This window comes from Bos taurus, chromosome 12, assembly GCF_002263795.3.
Source record: "Bos taurus isolate L1 Dominette 01449 registration number 42190680 breed Hereford chromosome 12, ARS-UCD2.0, whole genome shotgun sequence".
NCBI classification, from domain to species: Eukaryota; Metazoa; Chordata; class Mammalia; order Artiodactyla; family Bovidae; genus Bos; species Bos taurus.
Genome location: NC_037339.1, coordinates 71,587,792 through 71,608,794, shown reverse-complemented (window position 1 = coordinate 71,608,794; position 21,003 = coordinate 71,587,792). Strand labels below are relative to the sequence as shown.

The following is a 21,003-nucleotide window of genomic DNA, read 5'->3' as shown; positions in this document are numbered from 1 at the left end:
TTCTTCTTCCTCAAGCTCTGTATATTCAATCACCCTTTCTGCTGACATCATCTGAAAGATACATGACATCACGTGGGTTAGGAACAGAGGGTCTGGTTTATGAATGTTCAGAGACTGTAAATGAGACATTTTGCTTTTTCATCTTGATATCTGCTTTTTTATGGTTAAGAATATCCCAGGTCTTATTATCCCCAAAGCACAGAAGTAGGAATCTAAGGAGGACTTTGATGATATGCCATTTTCTTGTAACACTTTCACTTATAGCTACTTCCTTCAACATGGTATTAAAACTAAAAACTTTAGAAATATGGTAAGATTTTATTGATCCACCTTTCACATCTGAATAGGCAAACAAGAGTTTTCTCAAAGAAAAGAATAATTATGAACACTAATCAGTAATGTACGGCTACAGAAGGGCCCTGTGTCATTGATGAGCAGAAATGGACAGTCATCAAGCCTCATTTTAATTATTAGTCACTTTCTACTCTATAAGAAGAGAGAAGTGGAAAGATTTCATTTTTATTGCTTTTCTCCCTTTAGAAGAAGATGTAAATATTCAAAAGAGGAAAATTTTACATATTGATTAAGACCTACTAAACAACCACAGTTCAACAAATTTGATAGCACATTTCGAGATGTAGCTTATCCTACAAGAAGGGACAACCACTAATTCAGGTGGTCAACAAGCACAAATGGTAAAATGGGAGATGGCTAGGAGATATGTTAATTAAACAACCAACCTCCAAATGTTAAATTTTACTTTTACCAAAAAAGAGAAATTACCCATTAAGGAACAAAAATAAACCCCTAAGAAATTAACTTATATCCTCTTCAGGATTTTAGAACTTCCTTCCTACAGTGACATTTATTATCTTTGAAGACATCTTGTGATGAATATAAAACCTGCTGACATGATACACATAAGACTGAAGAAAATATATATGTATTTTATTTAACATTAATTTGAACAGATGGAGGAAGGATCTCAAAAACCCTTGTTACTACAATGTAAAAATAACAGCTTTACTACTTTATGCAAGAATTGCTTTTATGCCATTTAATGGCAAGGAGACTAGAAGAGGCTAAGAACATAATGATAAACATCACCATGTTCCACTTCGGTGCTTTGCCTGACATACCACTGGAACATCCTCATGAGTGTGAGGGTGAGAGACAGGACCAGGCCAATCTGCCCAGGAGTCCAAGCTAAATGAGGAAGAAGGGGAATAAAGTCAGTCCCATTCTTTTTAAAATTTTATTTTGTCAAAGTATAGTTGATTATCTTTGCTGTACAGTAAAGTGATTCAGTTATATACACATTTTTCATATTTTTCGATTGCAGTTTATCACAGGATATTGAATATAGTCCCTTGTGCTATACAATTAGACCTTGTTGTATATCCATATTATATGTAATAGTTGACATCTGCTAATCCCAAGCTCCCAATCCATCCCTCCCCCATAGCAACCATAAGTCTGTCCTCTATGTCTGTGAGTCTGTTTCTGTTTCACAGGTAAGTTCTTTTGAGTCTTATTTTAGATTCCTCATATAAGTGATGGGCTTCCCTGGTGCCTCAGTGGTAAAGAATTCTCCTGCCAATGCAAGAGACTTGAGTTCTATTCCTGGGCTGGGAAGATCCCCTGGAGAAGGAAATGGCAAGCCCGCTCCAGTATTCTTGCCTGGGAAATCCCATGGACAGATGAGCCTGATGGGCTACAGTCCATGGATCACAAAAGAGTTGAACATGACTGAGTGACTAAACAACATCAACCACATACAAGTGATATCATGTGGTATTTCTATTTTACTTCACTTAGTATGACAATCTCTAGATCCATCCATGTTACTGCAAATTGCATTACTTCATTCTTGTTTACATCCATTGTATATATGTATCACATCTTCTTCATCCATTCATCTATTGATGGACATTTACATGGCTTCCATATCTTGGTTATTGTGAATACGGCTCCTATGATGCAGCAGGGTGCATACATCTTTTTGAGTAATAGTTTTGTCCAGATATATACCCAGGAGTGGGACTGCTGGATCATATGGCAACTCTATTAGTTTTTTGAGGAACCTCCACACTGTTTTCCTTAGTGGCTGCACCAATTTACATTCCCATAGACAGTGTAGGAAGGCTTCCTTTTCCCCACACCCTTTCCATCATTTGTTATCTGTAAGACTTCTTAACGATGGCCATTCTGACTGGTATGGCATGGGGTCTCATTATAGTTTTAATTTGCATTTCTCTAATAATTAGCAATATTGATCACATTTGCTTGTGTCTGTTGGCCATCAGTATGTTCTTCAGAAAAATGTCTATTTAGGTCTTGGAGAAGAAATGGCAACCTACTCCAGTGTTCTTGCCTGGAGAATCCCAGGGATGGGGGAGCCTGGTGGCTGCCGTCTATGGGGTCACACAGAGTCGGACATGACTGAAGTGACTTAGCAGCAGCAGCAGCAGCACATTTTTCAACTGGGCTTTTGTTGTTATTGAGTTGTATAAGGCGTTTGCCTATTTTGGAAGTTAAGCCCTTGTCAGTCACATCATTTGCATATATTTCCTCCCACTCTGTAGGTTGTCTTTTCGTTTTGTTTATGGTTTCCTTTTTGATGCAGGAGCTTATAAGTTTGATGAGGTTCCATTTATTTTTATTTCTATTGCCTTGGGAGACTGACTTAAGAAAACATTGGTATGACTTAGGTCATGGAATGTTTCGCCTATGTTCTCTTCTAGGAGTTTTATAGTGTCATATCTTATGTTTAAGTCTTTAAGGCATTTTGAGTTTACTTTTGTGTATGGTGTGAGGGTGTGTTCTAACTTTATTGATTTACATGCAGCTGGCCAACTTTCCCAACACAGCTTGCAGAAAAGAGAAAGTCAGTCTTGTTCTTAACTCTAACCTTCTGTCACTATACCAGAAAAAGTCCTTTATAATATTTAAATCACCTGCCTATAGTGATTGGAGAAGGCAATGGCACCCCACTCCAGTACTCTTGCCTGGAGAATCCCATGGACGGAGGAGCCTGGTAGGCTGCAGTCCATGAGGTCACACAGAGTCAGACACGACTGAAGAGACTTAGCAGCAGCAGCAGCATATAGTGATATTATTACTTATACTTTTACTATCTATTGATTGAGACCATGATACAATGGAAACCAACAAACCAGAAACCCCACTATGAATCCAGAAAGACTATTAAATGAGTTTATTAATCCCAACAGGATTGAGGTACACTTGACAGCATTATACAAGTGAGAAATAATATCATCATTCAAACTTTGGTCATTATGGTTTCAAGAACCATCATCTAATTTCACTTTTTACATCCAATGCAGCTATAGGCAGAAACCACAGAAAACAAGGCAATGGATTCAAAGAGTCAGTGCTTGAAAATATAAAATACTACTCTCATTGTTCTATTATTAAAGACTGTGATTAAGTGTTGTTGTTTAGCTGCTAAGTCGTGTCCAACTCTTTGTGACCCCATGGACTGTAGTCTGCCAGGCTCCTCTGTTCATGGAATTTCCCAGGCAAGAATACCGGAATGGGTTCCCATTTCCTTCTCCAGGGGATCTTCCCAACCCAAAGATCAAACCTATGTCTCTTGCACTGACAGGCAGATTCTTTACCACTGAGCCACCTGGCAATCCCCAAATTTTTATTTATTTTCGCTCTTCCAGGTCTAAGTTGCAGCATGTGGAATCAGTGTTGTTAATATGGAATAATTACAGATGGTGAATTTATGCCACATGTCAACACCTGTACATCTGGTATCCAAACAGTGGTGAAGACATTGTTCTTTCATATAAAGAATCTTTATCACCCCAGTGCACCAGGCACCTGCAACCAAGAGATCAGAGAAGCCTTAAAGCTAAAACCTAAAGCCCAAGGGTGGACAAAATGCTTAATTGTAAACTTGGCTCTCTCCTCCCAACTACATAAGCCTGCTTGCTACAGCTATGTAGAACTTAACTCATTCAAAGAAAAAGAATAAAGGCCTCATCAAGACTCAAATGACTCCTCTATATGGGCCAAACTGTGGAATCACACATTGCAAATGCTTTACTACAATTCATTAGAACCAATGGTTTATGATGTTAAATAAAGTGGCAAGAGTTCAATTTAATAACTGTTAATACACCTAGAAATTATAATCATACCACAAATAGTTATTCACATCTGTACTTACATTCTTTCAGAATCAGGGCCCCAAAGGCAACACCGATGACCAAGATGGCACAGACAACATCCAGACACATGGCAAAACATTGGGACATGGTCAAAAGCATGAGCCAGCTCTCTGGATTTATGAACCATAATAAGCATAATAAATAAGTGGGAGAAAAAAAAACATGTTAGCTGCTTTGAATGAGTCAGTAAAGCTACATAAGATTTTTACACAACGTAGTAGATCAGCCAAGTGACACACCCACATAACTAGGTCTTGACATCAGACCATATATAGGACACGTACACAGGAATCAATCCAGGTGCTTTATGGGAAGCACCCACTGAAAATGTCAACCCACAGGTTAGAAACAGAAATGTGATCCTAATAAAGAAGATGGAGAAATGGTCTCATTGGTGCATTTCTTGCTGCGCTGGGTGTCAGAGTGAGGCTCATCCTCTCACAAAGTCAGCCGTTCCCAGCTCCCTGATAGAATGTGCAGCTCATACACTGCTTCCAGCACTGTCTGCACTTACTATACATGTTTACTCTGAGGAGCTGGTATCTAAATGGCCATGAGTTAACAGGATTTTCAATGTGGCTTTCAAAGTTCCATTTTATCTTCAAAATACAATAAAGGTTGGAAAGATGGGTCTGAGTTTTACAGGCTTAGAGCACATTCTGAAATTTCTGCCCAGGAAAAAAAATCACTGATACAAAGTATAATACATATCAACTGGGTGGGAAATCAGGAAATTATTTTCCTCAATTACATCTGCTGCCCTGAATGTTCTGAAAAGAGAGTCAGCAAACTACAGCAGGGGTAGGGGGCAGGGGAGGGTGGGGAGTGGCAAGAACAGTCCACCACTTGCTTTTATAAATAAAGTTTTATTGGAGCACCATCATGGCCATTTGCTGATGTATTATGTTTGCCTACTTTGGTGCTACAATAGCAAAGTTGAGCAGCTGGAACAGAGACAGTATGGCACACAAAGCCTACCATGTTTACTATTTGGCTCTCTGAAAAAACTGTTTGTTGACTCCTGCCCTAAAGGGACAAAGCCATAGGGCATACTGACAGTTGGACAATATAAGCCAGTTAGGAGAGAAGTGGGGTGTGACAGGGGGAGAGGGGAACACAGAGGGGATGCTGAGAGGAGGGTGGGAGAGGCAGGTGTGCAGGGAGGGAACCTGAGGCTGACACAGACAGAGCCGCTGGCCAGCAAGGCCACCTGAGAGGGGGGTCAGGACTCTGAAGGGAGCACATCCCATCCTTTGAAATCATTTCCAGAAACTTACAGACCTGAGTGCAAGTCTTGGCACATCTCAAACAGTTTCTGAAACTTTTGTTCGGCTTTGTATGCCTGGATGGTACGAAGTCCCTGGAGAGAAGATGCTAAGTGGGAAAATACTGGGCTTTGTTCTGTGGAAGCAGAGACAAACAACATAGATAGTCAGGGAGGCTGGATGTGAGGAAACCCACTACCTCCCATGTTCTTTGGTTGCGTGTCCTGCCAAAGGGCACATCCGGCACTTCCTGGAGGGCTGCCTGGGGGAGGAGGGATGATGCCCTTTCTGGAGTGGATCCTCCACGTGACCCTCAAGCTCCTGCTCACACCAACCTTCACTTTAACAACCTGGAAATGAAAAATTCTCTTTGAACCTATCTTTGACTAAATTAAAATTGTAGCTAGTTTTAAATAATGAACTTAGATTTTTCCACTTAGTAGATACAGACAACCATGGGAAACAGTATATTTCTCTTCTTGGCTTTGTTTCTATAAAATGAAGTTTGCATTAATTTGCAATCACTATCCATAGTCAAGGTTTCTGATACAAACATCTTTCCTTACTTTTTTATAATCATCCACATTCCTTTTTTAAAAATCTTCTCTCCTTATGATTTTATGTTAATAATGATTAACTATATCTGTGCATTAACAATGAGATAAGCACTAGATAATTTCATCCTATGTGGTTACCTGTAGAATAGAATGAGTGAGTGAAAGTCACTCAGTTGTGTCTGACTCTTTGCGACCCCATGGACTATACAATCCATAGAATTCTCTAGGCCAGAATACTAGAATGGGTAGCCTTTCCCTTCTCGTGGGGATCTTCCTAACCCAGGGATCAAACCTAGGTATGATTAACTATAAATCATGCTCCCTATTATTCTAAAACTAGGAATTTGAATGTAGTAATAGACTAAATGGGTATTGAATAGATCCCCTTTCTTTGTTCTCCCAAGGTGGTTATTTTCAGCATTCATTTATATGAAAAGCCTTGGGGAAGGCGGCCACAGTGTGGCATCACCCCAAGTATTGGTGATGATAAAGAGCAAATCTTAAAATAACAGGGCTTATCTTTTCAAAACACTTAACAACTGCAACTTATTTGCCATCTTTGGAGTATGTGAGAGAATGTATTATCCAAATGTATCACCTCTGACATTGTGAATATATTTCCTGATGCCTCTTTTCCTTTTCCTAATCTTTTTCTTTCCTTATTTCTCGTAAGTCTGGGAAAGAAAAATTCCCTATTTTCCTTCTGCATTAATTGCAACATGATATAACATTTTATGTTTAGAAAAATGTTTACTGAGTGGCTGCTATGTCACGGAGTGTGCCGTGAGCTAGACAGAAGCAGTCCCTGTCCTCATGGGGCTCACATTCGCTTTCCTTGTGCTGAAATGCAAAAGCTGCAGGTTACCTGCCACCAGCTGTGCTTGCTTTAAGGGCCACACTGACTCACAAGGGCTATAATATGCAATTACCTAATGTTGATCTAGGGAGAAATTCCAAGATAGAGTCTGCAGGATGTCGGGGGTCTGGGTAATTATGGCATAAACGGAAGCCAGCCTGCACTGCCACCCTAGCCTGAGAGCCCTGGTACTCACTTGCACATTCCAGGCGTTTGACATCTCCTGATGTATTTAGGAAATAGAGCTGAAGCAGGAAGAAAATGAGGCCCAGGAGAGCCAGGGGTATCACAGTCCAAGGAATCATAGCCACCATCACGATCCCCACGCCAATCACAAGTAGAAATGTCTGAAATAGTGAAGAAAGACACGGAGGCCTCCTTATGAAGGATTCTTTTCAAAGATAAACTTTAATAGATTGTTCTGTTAGGATTAAACTTCTTTCCTCGAAAGATGTGTTGGAATGGCAGGGAAAGCTTTCCTATCCAAAGGAAAAAAAATTATAGGAGCTCATTACAATATGTATTGCATGTGTCCAACACTATGATAAGAACTTTCTAGGCGTTAGCTCTTTTGATACACTCAGTAACCCTATGAGGCAGGCATTACTTTTTATTTTGGCCATGCCATGAATCTGGCGGGATCTCAGTTCCCTGACCAGGGATTGAACCTGGGCCACAGCAGTGAAATAAATCAATCCTAGCAGTCCTCACCAGTAGACACCAGAGAACTCCCCTAGGCAGTACTATCTTTAATGGATGAGAATGTTTGAGACTCAGAGGGTAGTTGTTGAATCCCAAACTATCAGGAGTCAGTAGGTGTTACTGATACTAAACAGATGAGCAAGAGGATATCACAGATGAGAAATTCAGAAACTTTAGCTATACACGCAGGGATAAAAAAGTGGTCAATTATAAATTCTAAGCCCAGTAAAAGGGGGGAAAATGGAAATGTCTACCTTTGGAAGTAAGAATTCCACTTTCTTGGTTTTCCATCCTTAGTTAATATATACTGAGTGCTGACTGTGTACAGGGCTGCACATTCGAAACTTCACATGTGTGAAGTCGATAATCTTTACAATAGCCCTATCAAGTAACAGTGTTATCTCATTTTACAGATCGAGACACTGAGGCACAAGAAGAGGAAAAGCAACTTGATGGAGACTGGAGACTGCAAAGCCTAAGTCATGGAGCCAGAGAGGTCATGTCTTGAGCCATTATGACATATTTAGGCTTGTTCCCAACATACAGCTAAGTAACATTATGCTAAGTATTTAAAATGTCCATTTCAAAGGTGAGTGGTTATTGCAACAGCAGATACCATTTACCAGGTGTTTGCATATGCTAAGAGTTCCACAAACATTTCACTTAATCATCACCTCACCCCACAAGGTGATTTTATATTGGGAAGTGATCTTGGCCCAAAAAAGCAGCAGGTAGACTAAAAACTCAAGTCCTTGGCTGACTATGATTTAAGTATCTTTATCAAGAAAAGTATAATATGATGGTGGAAAGCTTCAGGCAAGAATGCAGTCAACACTTAGCATCTGCCTGTTATGAAAGTGGAGTGAATAATGAAGATGTGCAGATTTACATGGCCTGGACCAAGAACTCTGAAGGTTACAGACCTTCAGTTCAGTTCAGCCGCTCAGTTGTGTCTGACTCTTTGCCACCCCATGAATCGCAGCACACCAGGCCTCCCTGTCCATCACCAACTCCCAGAGTTCATTCAGACTCACATCCATCGAGTCAGTGATGACATCCAGCCATCTCATCCTCTGTCGTCCCCTTCTCCTCCTGCCCCCAAACCCTCCCAGCATCAGAGTCTTTTCCAATGAGTCAACTCTTCGCATGAGGTGGCCAAAGTACTGGAGTTTCAGCTTTAGCATCATTCCTTCCAAAGAAATCCCAGGGCTGATCTCCTTCAGAATGGACTGGTTGGATCTCCTTGCAGTCCAAGGGACTCTCAAGTGTCTTATCCAACACCACAGTTCAAAAGCATCAATTCTTCGGCGCTCAGCCTTCTTCACAGTCCAACTCTCACATCCATACATGACCACAGGAAAAACCATAGCCTTGACTAGACAAACCTTTGTTGGCAAAGTAATGTCTCTGGTTTTGAATATGTTATCTAGGTTGGTCATAACTTTCCTTCCAAGGAGTAAGCATCTTTTAATTTGATGGCTGCAGTCACCATCTGCAGTGATTTTGGAGCCCCCCAAAATAAAGTCTGTCACTGAAGCAATGGATTGTTTCCCCATCTATTTCCCATGAAGTGATGGGACCAGATGCCATGATCTTCGTTTTCTGAATGTTGAGCTTTAAGCCAACTTTTTCACTCTCCACTTTCACTTTCATCAAGAGGCTTTTTAGTTCTTCTTCACTTTCTGCCATAAGGGAGGTGTCATCTGCATATCTGAGGTTATTGATATTTCTCCCGGCAATCTTGATTCCAGCTTGTGCTTCTTCCAGCCCAACGTTTCTCATGATGTACTCTGCATTTAAGTTAAATAAGCAGGGTGACAATATACAGCCTTGACGTACTCCTTTTCCTATTTGGAACCAGTCTGTTGTTCCATGTCCAGTTCTAACTGTTGCTTCCTGACCTGCATACAGGTTTCTCAAGAGGCAAGTCAGGTGGTCTGGTATCCCCATCTCTTTCAGAATTTTCCACAGTTTATTGTGATTCACACAGTCAAAGGCTTTGGCCTAGTCAATACAGTAGAAATAGATATTTTTCTGGAATATTTTTTGCTTTTTTGATGATCCAGTGGATGTTGGCAATTTGATCTCTGGTTCCTCTGCCTTTTCTAAAACCAGCTTGAACATCTGGAAGTTCACAGTTCACATATTGCTGAAGCCTGGCTTGGAGAATTTTGAGCATTACTTTACTAGCATGTGAGATGAGTGCAATTGTGCGGTAGTTTGAGCATTCTTTGGCCTTGCCTTTCTTTGGGCAGACCTTAGTTGGATACAAATCCGTGATGGTTTGCACAAGGCCCAGAGTGCTATGGAAACACAGGGAAGAATATGTGAACACTTTTCTTAGAGGATTCTAAGAAGACACTTCAGAAATGAATTTCACAGGCTGGTTTCTCTGTCAATATGAAGGCTTGCTTAAGCTTCTGATCTTTCTCCTAAGATGCTTCCCTCTCTCTGGGCAATCTTATCACCTTCACAGATTTAACTACCACCTGCTCAGTGAAGAATATGCAGGTGCCCTGCTCATCCCAGACTCTTATTTCATTATCTGCAGTATGCCTCAAGGTCCTAAGATCTAAGATAATTGAATTAAAACTGGCAGAGCTGGGATTGGAAATCAGAGAGACTAAGATTTTCTCTCCTCACATGACTGAGATTGTTTTACACTTAAAATCAAGTAGCATCTCTCCCTGTCCCTCTTAAAAAACATTCAAAAATATGTGATGGATTTGGATTTATGAGGGCTAATTAACCATGGGCTAAGCACACAGTGGGCCAGCCAGCTGTGGAAACTCAACCTTGGCTTAGTTTGCAGTAGCAAAGAGAATTCTTCACAAAAATTTAATGTAATTAATAATCACTGTCAAAATAGAATATTGATTTAGTGAGAAATTGATTCTGGGGATAAATTATATACCTAACCTACATGACTAATTTAGAAAATAAGGTTGCAGAGGACAAAACAATCAGATATCTGTGCAGTAAAAACAGTCTGCCTCCAAGTCTCAGCTTAGCTCACATTAGTGAACAGGAGAAAACTTTGTCCACAGGCTATGTGGCCTGCAGTCAGATAATCATTGCTGCATTTTTTCTGTGCGCAATTTTTGATAAATGCATTTCATTTCCACAATTACTACTTGGAAACGAAAAAGTCCCCACAAGCTTGGTCACTAAAAGGTAAAAAGAATTAAGCAACAGGAGAAACATCCCACATGAACAACAGCACTGAATGAGATGAGAGCTGAAGTGACCCCAAATCATTCTTTAGAACCTCAAGTTTCACAGACAAAACAAAGGCAGTGTAATCATCTTTTGACAGGAAAGAGTTTTCTGTAGGAGGCACTCTTTGTCTTAATCTTAAACCAGATATCTCTATATTCTATGCATCTCTAGGCTTAGCACAACCTGCAGATCTTTTAGTCACATACTGTGCTGTGGTTAGTCACTCAGTTGTGTCGGACTCTTTGTGACCCCATGGACTGTAGCCCACCAGGCTCCTTTGTCCATGGGGATTCTCAAGGAAAGACTACCAGAGGGGTTTGCCATTCCCTCCTCCAGGGGATCTTCCCAACTCAGGGATCAAACCCAGGTCTGCTTTACTGCAGGTGGATTCTTTACCATCTGAGCCACCAGGGAAGCCTTGATCACACAATACCTTGCTTAATCTGTTGATTCTTTCCATGGATCACAGTGGAAATGAAGAATGATTAATTAAAGGATGACTTGATCTCTTCCCTAGCTTCCCCTTCACTAATTTTGTGAACAAGATGGCATCTGAAGAAAGAGCATGAGAAGTCGACAAACCTGCACACAGTGGGGGACGGTGATGACTCTGACCTCCATCTCCCTGATCAACTAATTACTTTCCTTTTTCCCTTTAAAAACTTTCATGGTTGAGCATACTCTTCAGAGGTAGTTTCTGGGGGACGCTGAATCCACCATCTCCCCATCTCCCAATTGCTGGCATTTGGGTTAAAGGCAATTATTCTTCCTACTAATATTTATGAGTATTGATCATGTAGGTGGTGAGCAGTGGGACCTGGTTCCATAACATCTGGATAAAAGATATTTCTGTAGGGTTGTTTGTTTGCTTAAATACCTTAAGTTACAGCACTCAACATGTGAAAAGCTACCTACAAAAACAAAATTTCTGAGATGACTTTGATGCCATGCTCAAATTATGGGCTTAGATGCACTTTCCTTTAAAAGCTTTGTATCTTAAACAACTCCTCTCTACTGTCCTGGTAAAGGTATTCAGATCAGATCAGTCGCTCAGTCGTGTCCGACTCTGCGACTCCATGAATTGCAGCACGCCAGGCCTCCCTGTCCATCACCAATTCCCGGAGTTCACTCAGACTCACGTCCATCGAGTCAGTGATGACATCCAGCCATCTCATCCTCTGTCGTCCCCTTCCCCTCCTGCCCCCAATCCCTCCCAGCATCAGAGTCTTTTCCAATGAGTCAACTCTTCGCAAGAGGTGGCCAAAATACTGGAGTCTCAGCTTTAGCATCATTCCTTCCAAAGAAATCCCAGGGCTGATCTCCTTCAGAATGGACTGGTTGGATCTCCTTGCAGTCCAAGGGACCCTGAAGAGTCTTCTCCAACACCACAGTTCAAAAGCATCAATTCTTCGGCGCTCAGCCTTCTTCACAGTCCAACTCTCATATCCATACATGACCACAGGAAAAACCATAGCCTTGACTAGATGAACTTTTGTTGGCAAAGTAATGTCTCTGCTTTTGAATATGTTATCTAGGTTGGTCATAACTTTCCTTCCAAGGAGTAAGCATCTTTTAATTTCATGGCTGTAGTCAGGTATTATTTTCACCTTTATATTTTTATAAGTAACCACACCTGGCTTTATCCAAAACAAAACAAAAAAGTTGCAGTAAATATGTGTCCTTTGTGGTAATACAATGCATAATTTAGCTCATCTAAGCTATCTCTCTATGAGAGGTGCTTGTTTCTGTTATGAAATGTGCTCACAGTAAAGGAAATCCACACCAGTCATCTGGAAGGCAGAGGGAGGACCACTTGCCCAGCATGTCACTGCTTCAGACCAACCTCATCGTGACTGTGGAGCCACTTCTGCCCCAGGAGTTACTCATGTTAACTCAGCCTCCCTATCACAGCCGCCCCTTTCTCTCACAACCATGACCTTCTCTGAAGGTAACAAGCACATCACCAGGCTGAAAGCCCACCCTTAACCAGTGTGAAAAGGCCTTGAAAAACAGGCACTTTACTATTCCCTGTGAGAACTCTGACAGGACTGCTTTGTTACCTGGATTAAATCTTGAAATGTCAGGGGCAGTAAGTCATCCATAAGCCCAATGTCTTTGCAGAAACGATTTAAAATTCTTCCTGAAAGAACAGGATATGAGAAATTACTCATTTCCCCAGTCACACCCTTTAAGAGAAAGAATTCATGAACAATGAAAACAATATTTTTAAAGTACATATGTGTATATATATATATTTAATATATTACAGAGTCATAGGAAATATGCCAATGTCAGTGGTAAAGAAAGAGAAAATAGGATGATACCTAGAGAAATAAAAATACCAAATGACCGTCGGTGGGGAATTGAAATTGAGGCATTATTTTTAAAAGAATTGGTGGGGGGAATCTCGTGGCAGTATCAAGAAAGGTTGGTGGATTTGAGAAAGTTTCCTCCTTTATATCAATCCAACCTGAGACATCTACCAAGTGCCAAATTGGTAAACAGCTACAAAATACTTAAATTAATCCCAATTATTACACTAATTTTGCTGATACTTTTTAAATAAGCATAATTACAAACTCTCTGATTTTTTTTTCCTTAAAAAAGTTTATAGCACCTTACATTTTGAAAAATTGTGGATTCCTGCCATTTCCAAGTTATGAGCTAACTACACGGGTAATAAATCGTTATTTGCAGAGGTACAGCAGGTGGGGCAAACACAGACTCATGCTTAAGCATCCAAGAAGACCAGAGGCATATAGGTAGGAAAACAGAAATATTTCTTAATGACTAAAAGGTAACTTATCATCATTGATTTTATTTCCCTTCTCAGAATCCATGAAAACAATATATCCTAAAGACTGAAGGTTTGGAAGATTGTCACTGAGCAGGATCTCTGATAAAAGCTATGGAGTATGTCCACTGGAAAATGCCCATATGCATTGTTTTATGATTTGGGGGGGATTCTTAAACCATGAACCATAAGAACTGGGGTGGCCATGAGAGACGTGGGCCAGGTGAGAACTGCTCATTCTGGGGGAACAGGACATCACCTGTCAGTTGACTCCTCCTGTCACAGGAATGCACTCCTAAAAAGTACATGCACTTTGTCTCCAAGAAGGCTACTTTTCCTGGCCCAGTGCACCTCGAATGCCCTTCAGGGCAAAATGCAGTCTGTGGCTTCTATCTTTGAGAGAATTATAACTGCCAAAAGTTGAAACCTCTGTCATGCAGCAGATCTCTGAAACATTAGATGGTATATGGAAACTACTTTCACAAAAATCCTCTGAAGTTTTATAAGCTATTTTTGCTTTTCTTTTTCATTAAATATATATAAGCGAGTTCTACAGGATGACAGAATCATTCATTTCCGAGTTTCAGGCCTTTCAGACATGATTGAGGCTGAATGTAAGACTCAGGACAAGTAGATGCTCCCTGCCTAACACACACAGCTACCTGACAGCCAGGTGTTCATCGAGTAAGTGCTCTCTGTCTTCACTCAGGTCTCTCTACCCAAAACTATGCATTTCTTCACCTACCTTAATGCCATTATATATCCCAAATGGTAAGTAATGACATTTACATGGTTAGTTTACTAATGCTAACTGGGAAATATTTATTCTGTTGTATTTATTCTGTTGCATTTGTTATGCCTTTAACAGCTTTAAAAATATAATCTACAGCTTACAAGAACTGACCAGGAATCTCATTTTTATCCCAGGTTGCTTTAACCATATTTTGCATAAAAGGAAGTTTTGAGGTATCAGACTGTCCATGTGTTAGAAATGCAGAAAGACTGCCTGGATTTAACCAGACTGAACAAAACACAGAATGTCTCTAAAAACATCCTGTAATGAAATTTGAAGCTTTGACAATCTAAAACTGTCTTAGGTCAACTTTAATTCTCACTTGTGAAATTTGTCATTTTTCATACTTTTTGAAAAAGCTGAATACATAGGCATTCTACGTTTTGACCAGTAATAACCTTTTTTAAAACTATAGTAAATTCCTGCTACTCTTAAAAAGTGCATCCACTTCCCTGGAATAATTCCAATGTTCATTTTAAATAGAACTTATAACTTTAAAAAATTTCCAGCTGTCTATTACACAATAGACCTGTAAGAAACTTTTGCCTTATCATTTTCAAGCAAAAAGTAAACCAGATGTTTGGTGCTTATATGCAAAATTAAGCTCTCCCTCTGAAACCAAATTAAAATGAACTCATGAGTGAAGCAAAGCCCTGATGAAAACAGAAACAAGGACAAAACAAGTAAACAAATGAAAAACATGCTGTGGATTTTTTGTGGTTTATTTGTCTTGTTTATTTGTCTTAGTTATTTTTCTATTTTTCCTTGCATCTGGGAAATCACATGCATCGTTTCCCATTCCCAATTGTTTTATCAAATTTATCATATTAATTTGGATTTTATAGAAGAAAAAGACCAAAAAATCCATAATGTTGCATCAGGTCAGTTAATCAAACAATCAGTTAATGCCAGCTATTTGCTATGCATTTCTTTAAATGATTCACATGTATTAATTCTCCTTGTTCTCACACACAAAAACGTTGAGAATATTATCTCTACTTAGTAGAGTACTAAGTAATAGTTGAGTACTAGTAATAGTTGAGTACTATCATCTCTGCTCTACAGAAAAAGTCGAGGTCAACAGAGGTTAAACTTGACAAAGACCTGTCTCTTGGTGGCTGGAATGGGATTCACATTCAGAAGTTCAGTTCAGTCCAGTCACTCAGTTATGTCTGACTCTTTGCAACCCCATGAATCGCAGCACGCCAGGCCTCCCTATCCATCACCAACTCCCGAAGTTTACCCAAATTCATGTCCATCGAGTTGGTGATGCCATCCAGCCATCTCATCCTCTGTCGTACACTTCTCCTCCTGCCCCCAATCCTTCCCAGAATCAAGGTGTTTTCCAATGAGTCAACTCTTCACATGAGGTGGCCAAAGTACTGGAGTTTCAACTTCAACATCAGTCCTTCCAATGAAAACCCAGGACTAATCTCCTTTAGGATGGACTTGTTGGATTTCCTTGCAGTCCAAGGGAGTCTCAAAGTCTTCTTTAACACCACAGTTCAAAAGCATGAATTCTTTGGTGCTCAGCTTTCTTCACAGTCCAACTCTCACATCCATACATGATCACTGTAAAAACTATACCTTATATTGGCAAAGTAATGTCTCTGTTTTTTAATATGCTATCTAGGTTGCTCATAAGTTTCCTTCCAAGGAGTAAGCGTCTTTTAATTTCATGGCTGCAATTACCATCTGCAGTAATTTTGGAGCCCCCAAAAATAAAGTCTGACACTGTTTCCACTGTTTCCCCATCTATTTGCCATGAAGTGATGGGACCAGATGCCATGATCTTAGTTTTCTGAATGTTGAGCTTTAAGTCAACTTTTTCACTCTCCTCTTTCACTTTCATAGAGACTCTTTTGTTCTTCTTCACTTTCTGCCAGAAGGGTGGTGTCATCTGCATATCTGAGGTTATTGATATTTCTCCCCGCAATCTTGATTCCAGCTTGGGCTTCTTCCAGCCCAGCGTCTCTCATGATGTACTCTGCATATAAGTTGAATAAGCAGGGTGACAATATACAGCCTTGACTTACTCCTTTTCCTATTTGGAACCAGTCCATTGTTCCATGTCCAGTTCTAACTGTTGCTTCCTGACCTGCATATAGGTTTCTCAAGAGACAGGTAAGGTGGTCTGGCATTCCCATCTCTTTCAGAATTTTCCAGTTTATGGTAATCCACACAGTCAAAGGCTTTGGCACAGTCAATAAAACAGAACTAGATGATTTTATCGAACTCTCTTGCTTTTTCGATGATCCAGCAGATGTTGGCCATTTGATCTCTGGTTCCTCTGCCTTTTCTAAAACCAGTTTGAACATCTGGAAGTTTACAGTTCACGTACTGCTGAAGCCTGGCTTGGAGAATTTTGAGCATTACTTTACTAGCGTGTGAGATGAGTGCAATTGTGTGGTAGTTGAGCATTCTTTGGCATTGCCTTTCTTTGGGATTGGAATGAAAACTGATCTTTTCCAGTCCTGTGGCCACTGCTGAGTTTTCCAAATTTGCTGGCGTATTGAGTACAGCACTTTCACAGCATCATCTTTTAAGATTTGAAATAGCTCAATTGGAATTCCGTCACCTCCACTAGCTTTGTTTGTAGTGATGCTTTCTAAGGTCCACTTGACTTCATATTCCAGGATGTCTGGCTCTAGGTGAGTGATCACACCATCATGATTATCTGGGTTGTGAAGATCTTTTTTGTATAGTTCTTCTGCGTATTCTTGCCACTTTTCTTAGTATCTTCTGCTTCTGTTGGGTCCATACCATTGCTATCCTTTATCGAGCCCATCTTTGCATGAAATGTTCCCTTGGTATCTCTAATTTTCTTGAAGAGATCTCTAGTCTTTCCCATTCTGTTTTTTTCTTCTATTTCTTTGCACTGATCACTGAGGAAGGCTTTCTTATCTCTCCTTTCTATTCTTTGGAACTCTGCATTCAAATGGGAATATCTTTCCTTTTCTCCTTTGCTTTTCACTTTTCTTCTTTCCACTTTTCTTCTTTTCACAGCTGTTTGTAAGGCCTCCTCAGACAGCCATTTTCCTTTTTTGCATTTCTTTTCTATTGGGATGGTCTTGATCCTTATCTCCTGTACAATGTCAGGAACCTCAGTCCATAGTTCATCAGGCACTCTATCAGATCTAGTCCCTTAAATCTATTTCTCACTTCCACTGTATAATCATAAGGGATTTGATTTAGGTCATACCTGAATGGTCTAGTGGTTTTCCCTACTTTCTTCAATTTAAGTCTGAATTTGGCAATAAGGAGTTCATGTTCTGTGCCACAGTCAGCTCCCGGTCTTGTTTTTGCTAACTGGATAGAGCTTCTCCATCTTTGGTTGCAAAGAATATAATCAATCTGATTTCCGTGTTGACCATCTGATGATATCCATGTGTAGAGTCTTCTCTTTTGTTGTTGGAAGACGATGTTTGCTATGACCAGTGAGTTCTTTTGGCAAAACTTGGATGTGGGATAGCTCCTCTTGGCCGTGCCCCTGACCTCAGACATGGGGTAACTCCTCTTGGCTGCGGCCCCTGAGCTCCCACATTCAGAAGAGCTGACTCCAAAGTCTGTTTTCTTTACCAAGGGTAATATGGATCCCACATGACATAGTGGTTCAAAACCACTATTGAAAAATAATGAAAAACCATTCAATTTAGTCTGGGTAAAGTCTAGAGTCATTTTAATTTGCTGGTTAATTTTCAAACTTTAAATTTCACAACTCTTTAATAGAATCTAATAATATGGATCTTATTCCAGTGTGACAGTCTAATTCAAAAGGAGCCTTTCTCTCTCTCTCTCTCTCTCTGAATCAGTGATACCACTGATACCACTCTGAATCAGTGCTGCTTAAGATAACTGTGCTTCTGTCAAAAGGATCTTGACTGTGCCAGTGAAGTGACTGGCACAGCTATTACAAAGCTTTGTCCTAGCAGAACTGAGACACTGGAACATCTCTGCCTTCATCCCAACTCCATGTCTATTAATAGATTTTAAATGTATACTGATGACAATCAAAGTTTCCTCTCTTATCTGACATCAAATTTTAAAAAATGGACATAACAATTAAGGGAAGAGAAAAGATGAGGTATGTTTTAAAAAATACTCAATATTTATCCACAATTTATAAGGTACTCATTTCAGCACCTAAGACTTCAAACCTTAATCTCATCTAGAAAGCAGTCATTGGATACAGCAAGAACCAAGAGAAGACATACCTGAAAACCAGGCCAAGTAAGCATGAAACTCCTACAGTTGCTTTGTGAAGGGAGATGGGAGTGGTTAGAAAATTTGGCACCAAAAGGAATTCAACCTCCTTCAGTTTTTAGAATTTCCCATTGTAGGAGTGAAATCTACTCACCTGGTCTAAAACATTGGTCAATTTGTTAATAAAACTAGCTGATCTTGTAAGATAAACCACTAATTGTCTAGGTTACACTGGTGCTGCCTTTTGTACCTTTTGTTAATCTGGCTATTTGTGTCACAAGTGTTTACTTAATCTTAAATCAAGGAAAAAACAGTTTTCTAGTAACACTGATGACTCATCATTTTGAAATAGGTATTTATTTTCCTTCCATTCACAGGGCTATGTCAAGATTAACATTTAAAAATCAGCATTCCTCCCTTTTACCTTTTAAGGGCCTATAGTTTATAAAGTAAAACAATTAGGTATCAAATATTTGATCCTCCTAAGATTCATCTTCAATGCACATTAAATCCCAGGGAAATGTATTAACTGTTTGGCAGTTTTGTCTCCTTTATTGACAGACAGCAGAAATTTGGTGACAGAAAACTGACAGAAAACAGAACTTGGAAGCTTGACCGACAGTCAACAGAAATTTATGGTTCCATGAAACAGCTTCCAGTAAACTAATATATGTGGTTTTCTCTTCATGACATCATATACCAGAAACAAAGTCCATCCTAAATTATGTATTACAAACTCTACTTTTGAAAATACGATAGGAAAGAGTTCAATTTAATCTACCACTGAGTGAGTAGATAATTGATTGACCCAAACCTTTTGGGCAAACTAGGCTTATCTTTGTGATACTTATTTGAGTTTGAATTTTCTTGAAGGAATGAAGTCCTGCTACTAGATATAGGAGGGGGAAGCAAGATAAACATTAGTGTGCTGGCTGCTCTAAGATCAGTGAACTTGAAGATTTAAACTTGGTCCCAAATTCTTGAATAATAAATGAACTAGTGTCTAGAGAAGCCTATAGGTCTTGAACATGAAGAACCTGGCTAACTGTGGTCATGAGACCTCAGAGGCTGAAATAATAGAAATTCAGTTCCTTTTAATGCTCCCAACTTTACAAGTGTAGTTTTCACATTAACAGGCAAAGTGGAGCAACTTCACAGCCATAATAGCATGGGCTCCTCCAGTCACTTCCTTGTTCTAACTTCCTAATAAGATGTGATCTGTGTGGGCCACTGCATTTTACCATCCTGTGCTCCTCACAGTGCCTGGGCCAAACAACATGCACTGAAAAATCTACACAAGACGCTGCCCTCAACATTCTTATTTAATCCTCACAACAGTCTTGTGAAACAGGAAGAGCAGCATCTCCACTTCACAGGAGATGAAGTTCCCAGACACCATGTCATCATTGTCACTAAGGCTCATTAGGCACCGACCATGTGCTAAGCACTGTGAATGTATTAACTAACTTGGCACAGTTATAAAAAATCTGACTGCCAATGCAGGAGATGCAAGAGACACGGGTTTGATTCCTGGGTCAAGAAGATGCCTTGGAGTCAGAAATGGCAACCCACTCCAGTATTCTTGCCTAGAAAATTCCATGGACAGAGGAGCCTGGTGGGCTATAGTCCATGGGGTCACAAAGAGTTACACACGACCAAATGACTGAGCACAACAACAATACCCACAACATTAAGATAAGTCAGGTGTGAATAGAATCCTCATTTTTACAGATAAGAAAACCAAGAAATAGAGAATTTAAGTAACAAACACATACGTATTAACATACTTATAAATTGCTATTACTATTAGTAACTAGCACCAGTACTGAACCCAGGCAGTTGGCTCGAGAGTCCATACTTTTAAATCAAGGCAGACAAATCCTACCTTGAGATCTGCCTGCCCAATAGTGTCCACCTGCTTTGGCCTACAGTCCTGTGGCTAGTTGATGACTAGGTCAAGGCTACTTCTGTCTGACCTCCAGCCCACCTCCCTTAACAGGTCCTGTCAATTATTACTTGCATAAGCAAAGCCACCCTGGGCCTCACAAAAAATCTAACCAATTAGATAAAGTGGGCATGTACACTGATGAACTAACTCCTCAAAGAAACCCAGTATAGAGGCTACCTTCCAAAACAGGATAGGTGAAAGACACAGGGTGGAGACATCAACCACTGGGAAACCTCCAGGGACACTCATATTGAGAAACTTACTACTGAACATCCACCTGCTACGTACCACAAAGCCTCTTCTTACATGTCAGCAAAAGTCCACTATAGAGTTAATTTCATTGAAGAGGATATTTACATTTCATCAATCTTCTAATTAATTTATCATTGCCATTTTAGGTAAACCTCAAAGTGTCCACACATGCCAGAAGCTCTGTGATTCCAGAAATGGATGGGAAATGAAAG

At 40.0% G+C, this 21,003-nt stretch overlaps 2 protein-coding genes across 4 annotated transcripts in view; both read right to left on the bottom strand.

Moving 5' to 3' along the window:
• The window catches only part of LOC100337053 (ATP-binding cassette sub-family C member 4), a 1,051,816-nt gene that overhangs the window by 234,904 nt on the left and 795,909 nt on the right, over positions 1–21,003 (bottom strand). The window lies entirely within an intron of this gene.
• The window catches only part of LOC107131218 (ATP-binding cassette sub-family C member 4-like), a 66,709-nt gene continuing 46,633 nt past the window's right edge, over positions 928–21,003 (bottom strand). For all 3 annotated transcript variants that reach the window (XM_025000206.2, XM_059892302.1, XM_059892303.1), the window contains 5 exons: positions 12,862–12,941; positions 7,077–7,227; positions 5,484–5,603; positions 4,202–4,312; positions 928–1,206 (listed from right to left, as the gene is read on the bottom strand). In XM_025000206.2, coding sequence (XP_024855974.2) covers positions 1,073–1,206; positions 4,202–4,312; positions 5,484–5,603; positions 7,077–7,227; positions 12,862–12,941 — 596 coding nt within the window. In that variant the 3' untranslated portion in view covers positions 928–1,072. The remainder of the gene's footprint in view (positions 1,207–4,201; positions 4,313–5,483; positions 5,604–7,076; positions 7,228–12,861; positions 12,942–21,003) is intronic.